This window comes from Camelus dromedarius, chromosome 9 (genome assembly GCF_036321535.1).
Source record: "Camelus dromedarius isolate mCamDro1 chromosome 9, mCamDro1.pat, whole genome shotgun sequence".
Lineage (NCBI taxonomy): Eukaryota > Metazoa > Chordata > Mammalia > Artiodactyla > Camelidae > Camelus > Camelus dromedarius.
In genome coordinates, this window is record NC_087444.1 from 29,759,562 (window position 1) to 29,765,561 (window position 6,000).

Genomic DNA, 6,000 nt, shown 5'->3' on the forward strand with positions numbered 1-6,000 from the left:
GATCACTGGCAGTGATGCTGAGAAGAGGGCAGGGGACCTGGGACAGAATGAGGACTTGTCTACTCTGCCAGGAGGCAGCTCCAGCAGTCCAGCGAGGGCACGAGATTCCACTGAGGCAGTGGCAGTAGTGGAGACAGCTGGATGCTGGATGTCTTTCAAAGACTGAGCCAATAATGTTTTTCAGTTGTTTGCATGTAAGATGTGAAGCTCACTCCAAGGGCATCCCCAATAGTATAAATAAAATACCTGACTCATAACAGAACCTCAAATAACCAGGTACTAGTAATCATCATTGTAACTATAACCAAACACAGCACCTAGACTGACAGCCTGGTGAAACATCTCACGTCTGCATCCTGACTTACGTTCAGCTTACAGCACAAGCTGCAGACAGCTGCTGAAATCAGATTCTTATCTCAAGAGGGGTAATTGCTGATAAACAGTGCAGTGAGAACCATGGTTTCAGTGGTCTGTTTTTATCCTCCAGTGTTTCCGCTGCATCAGTAGGATAACCTCTACAATCTAGATACTGATGCAGACGTACATTCAGGTTGACTCAGTTACACGCTAATTGCTTGCGGTACAAGACATTGTACAAGTGTATATTTAAAGTAATAGAACTGGAAGACGTATAGGCATACAGGCAAACAGGGTTTTCATCTCATGTCTAGCTTCTATCTCTAACAGCATATCCTAAGCCAGTCTCCTGGTACCTCACCTCTATGCCTAGAGAGGTCCCCAGTCCAGTAAACGTGATTCCATTCTTCTGCAGGCTTGGGTCAAAATCATATAGTTATTCTAGATTCTTTTTCCTTTCATACCCTTTACCAACCTGGCAGTCAGTTCTCTAGACTTTACCCCCAAAATAATACCCAGGATTTACTGGAAAGAAAAGAACAACTCCATTTCATCCTTACACCCAAGTTGAGATGTAGTATGGTTTGAATGGGTTGTTTCAGCCATGATGGGTACAGGGAATTTATCTTTTCAACAAATACTTCTTGAGTAGCTACTTTGTGGCAGGCGCTAGGTATTGAGGAACAAAGCAATGAAAAAAAAGTAGATAAAATCTCTAGGTATCGAGGAACAAAGCAATGAAAAAAAAGTAGATAAAATCTCTGCTCAAAGATTTTGTAGATTAGAGAGAAGCCAGACAGTAAGTCAACATCTAATACGATGAGTGCCAGTAAGTCCAGTGTAGACAAATTAAGCAAGAGAGGGAGTCCTTCCTGGGAGGTCAAGCATTTTTATAGAGGAGTCAGAGAAGGCCTTACTGCTAAGTGACCTTTGAGCAGAGAGTTAAGGAACATGAAGGGGAAGTGACCCAGCTCCTGGGCCTCATCAGCCATTGTAAGGACTTTCACCCTAGGTGGATGGGACCTGGTGGGAGACGTAGGGGCAGAGACATGACATGAATGGGCCTCTGTTTTTAAAAGCATCACTGGGGCTTTTGTGAGCTGGGGTGGGGTGAAATTTGTGTGTGTGAAAGGAGGCTTTAGGCAGAAGAACCCAGGCTTCAGGAAGGAACTGTGGGGTAGAGCTGAGAGCCTTGCAGGCCACAGCCATGGGCACAGGGGGAGCCACTGAAGGGTGAATTCAGAAGGGATGTCATTGGGTGCCCGTGGGCACTGTGTTTGTGGACTAGTTGAGGGTAAAGGCGACCTAAGGCTTGCATAGAAAAAGGGAAAAAATCCTAGCTATGAATGAGAATACTTACTCACATATAGCATAGATCCTAAATATTTGTGAAGTCCAAAATCCTTGAGAATCCAGTACAGTGACAGGGCCCTTACTCAGAAAACATGCATGTATGTTTTTATAGAGAAAACCCGACATACACCTTCATGCATTGCTGTATCTCCTGAGGCCCTTCTGGGTAAGAAATCCTGATGCTCAGTGTTCTGCTTCCAATAGATACTCACATCTGTTACCTTTAAACAGCTAAAGAAGTTAGAAAGGACTGGTGCTGACTTAAATTCACTTATTTGCAAATTGACCATGAGATTTACTGAAACCACACAGAATGTTGCAGCTGGGCCTTAAATCCAGGTCCTGACTCCCAATAAATTAGGTTCATTGCTCCCCAGAGTAACACACCTGGACCAGCAGCAGGAGCCCTGGGGTGCTTGCTGGAAGAATAAATCTCAGTCCTCACCCTAGAGCTTCTGAAGCAGAACCCGTGGTTTGACGAGACCCTCAGGGGACCCCTATGCTCTGCTCTAGGATACTTCCTGGGAGGCAAAGTGGTAGCTCCTGGGTGACTTGGGAGGATCAGGATTAATTTTCTAAACATCCATTTTCCCCGCACCCGTTCACATTTGGTTAGTGGTTACAGTCCCTGGAGGTGTCTCAATCCTGCTCCCCCCACTCCCCTACCATAATGTAAAATGGTAAAAGCCACTCAGAGGCACAAGGCAAGTCAACCCAACGTCTTTGTTCTGTAGACCCTCGCCTTAAGCAAAAGGCCCAGAACCTATCCTAACATGCTAACTGTGTTTTCTCATCTTAGAGGACCCATCCTGTGTAGATTTCTTTGGCTGGTGTCATCTCGTTCCTCAGCACGGTGTCTGCAACCACAAATTTTACGGTAAACAGTGCTGCAAGTCATGCACGAGGAAGAGCTGATGTTGGTGCCCTTGTAGCCCCAAAGGGCCGGGGTCTTACCTCTCATCCTTGGGAGAGACCAGGCAGCTTTCCATCACAAGCTGAACACCGCGAACCACTTGTGAGCTGACCGCAGCATTGGGGGAACCCGCTCTCAAGAACAGACATGCTCCTTATTCAGTTCCCTAAAGCACATGGTACTCGGAAGCACTTGAAGATGGCAAGCAATGACCAATCTGACTTACAAAAGACACAGAAAGAAACAAAAACAGAACAGCTTTGATTTGCACTGTTACACAGAAGTATGACGCCCCAATGAGATAGAACAAATTTTAATTTTGACAAAGTGAGACTCTCATCAACCTGGGGACAGACCCCCACCCCACCCACCATGAACTTCAGAGGGTTCAATGACAAAGACATCTGTTTTGAAAAGGTTCTTGAAGACTTCAGGTCAAAGACTGAGACTTGGAGCAATCAAGTTTGGACGGACACGCTACCTAACTGTTCCTTGGAGCTCAGTTTGACTGCAGCCGTGGACACCCCAAACCAGGAGTTACACAGACGCCACATGGTGCTCGTGATTGCGCTTGCTGCTGGTCTGGCAAGCTCTGTGTTCTGTTTATTTGGTGTGTGTGTGTTGTTGTTTTGTTATTTTGTTTAAAATATGTTCTGCTTATAGAGAGTCTCCAAGACTAAAATTCACAACTTGAAAAGTGTTCCAAGGAATATTTTCAAAACAGGGCAACATGGACCAGTTAAGATCTCCATTTAGTTGACATACACACTCTGAAAAAAAAAAAAAAAAGCCCACAAAACTCATATAAAAGGCAAATTTTGTTGCCCCACACACTATCAACCTCGTCATTCTTGGTGCTAGCCGAACTGGTAACCAGGAGCCTCACGTCTGCTCCTCGGGAATCAGAATTGGTGAGGTGTTCATTTCTGGTAAAAACATAAAAGGAGCTAAATAACAAAATAGCCCTGCTTTGAAGGAGAGGAGACCACTATTTGTGCAGTGCGCCCTACATAATATCAGAGATGCTTGGAAAATTAAAGGCCTCTTGTGGTTTTTTCCTACCAACTGACATGTTTAAATTTGCCCTTGGATTTAGTTAACAAGGAAAAAGTCACAGTGGCAAGAGGAAAATCCATCTGTCTTCTCGCTATGTGAATATTAATAAATCATAATATGCCAAGAGCCTTCAACGAATAAGAGTATTTTATAATCTTTCAGATGATATTTTCAGTCTTCAGAAGCCTGCTGTTGGTAGGTACTTAATGAGCTTAAAATTGTTCTCAATTGGAAAAATACCACACTGTTTTGCCAAAACCAAAGTAACTTACAAGACTGTGTCCTTCTGTAATTTTTTGAGCTGTGGTTATAAAGGGCATACTTACATAATCCTACTCTGTTCCTCAATTTCTTTGATGAATGTAACCCAATTTTGTTGCTTTAAGAAGTCTCAGTTCAAACAGGGATTTGCCAGCTCAGCACAACCAACTAGACAGTGGTTTGTTAAATTTAGAGCATCCTTTGTTCCATTCTAATTAATATCATGCATTCTGGAATCTCAGAGAAATAATGGTGAGAATAGTCTCTCAATCTACATGGTGTGGCCTAGAGTAGTGGCCATTTTATCATTAAAAAAATAGTTCCACCCCGTGCCCTCTGAAAAACTGCAAGTTCTTTGTTTCTTTATATAATTATCATTTTATTATTTTATGGACAAATTAATTTATTAATTAATAGCCTATTCCTATGTGTTCTCACTTGCTTCTCTGAGTAAGTGATATTAATTCTGAGGAAAAATGTTGGATAAAACCCTGGGTTATAGAGAAAAGTCAAAAATATATGTGTAATATTTAATTATTTTATAAGTTTTATAATAAAGTGTTCTGTTTCTTTGTCTTTGAAACTTGTTAAGTTCTTGGATAAATTAGCAAGAAGCCAGTTATTTCCAAGATGATTTAACTGTATAAATGTTGATTAAGAATCTGAGAGAGTGATTTCTCAGAAAGTTGTGAAAAGGTTGGGGGGCAGTATTAATACTTTTTCTTCTTTGTGTATGAGAAAATTAGAAACCATCAAATGCTGAGATGAAATAGATGACATTTCCCATCTGATGGAGACAATGAGTTATTTTTTTTCTACTCTAATGGTCACGTAATCATTTATTTATGGAAATCATCCAAGTTAGTTAGATAAACCTACCATATACATAGTTGGTCTTCTCTTTTTTTTCTCCTTGAAAATCCTTTTGCAGAAAGAAGGAGAGGGATAGGAGAGGAGGGAGGAAGGGAAAAAAAACCCTAAGTAATAAATTAAAAAGCAAATTGCTCTCAGGTTTTCCAAATTTTCAATCGTCAGAGGAAAAGAAGAACTATTGGGCAAAGTCAATCCAAATGACATGAATATAAGGATTTTCCCCTGCATATGTGAGATATACACACACACACACACATAAGTGTATATATTTATATACACACTCTTATATGTGTATAAATATAATTTATGCATAGATATCTTTAAAATATATTTAAGAGGATTTTTAAGTGAATCATTGCTATTTGGCAACCATAACAAAAAAAGAAATTATGGTTAATAATGAAAAATGGAATAGATGGGGGGAATAAAAGGTACCTTTCTACCTTTTGGTAGTAAAATATTAGTAAGAGCAACCTATACTAGTGTTTGGTGGGTGCCAGGTACTGTACTAAGCCCCTTTTATGTATTATCTCATTTAATCCTAGTTAGGAAGACACTCTCTTCCTCCAGCAGGAACAGCCCCTGGCCCAGTTCACAGCCTAGTTAGGAAAACACTATCATCTTCCCTTTGCAGATGAGGGCTCTGGGATTCAGAGAGATCACATATCTGGCCCAAAGGCACATGGTCATGGAGTGATGGGTCAGGACTCAAAGCCAGGTCTGTCGGACTTAAAGGGGTATTGGCTTGTCACTGTGTTGCATCACTCTGGGAAAGATTTGAGAGAAAGAGAGAGAGAGCGCGCGAGCACGCGCCATCGAGGCCTTAGACCTCTCTGTGGCCCTGCAGGGTTTGGCAATAAATGACTTAACAGTGAAGAATTATGGGCGGAGCTGGGATGACTTAAGATGGGGAATCGGGGATGGGAGGTCATACAGTCCCATTTAGCCTATCTTTTCAATAAAGGATACTTAAAGACTTGCTGCATAACCAAGTGTCTTTATTCCCTAATAACTGCTTCTCTCTGGGATGGTGGTGTTTCCTGAGCAATAGGACCTCAGCGTGGGGAGCCTGCAACGCCAGGTCCATTAGGATGATGAGCACTGCTCTTGGCATCAGTCTCACATGCTAACTGTAGGGAAGGATGAACTCACAGCAGCAGGTATCATGCAAGAAATGGTTTATGGAA

General features: G+C 41.9%; 1 protein-coding gene across 1 annotated transcript in view; it reads left to right on the forward strand.

The window, feature by feature from the left end:
• Positions 1-2,671, forward strand: part of ADAMTS18 (ADAM metallopeptidase with thrombospondin type 1 motif 18) — a 71,569-nt gene extending 68,898 nt beyond the window's left edge. Inside the window, exon 20 of the mRNA XM_031458019.2 lies at positions 2,510-2,671. Within this exon, the coding sequence (XP_031313879.1) occupies positions 2,510-2,625 (116 nt within the window). The 3' untranslated portion in view covers positions 2,626-2,671. The remainder of the gene's footprint in view (positions 1-2,509) is intronic.
• The last annotated feature ends 3,329 nt before the right edge of the window (positions 2,672-6,000 follow it).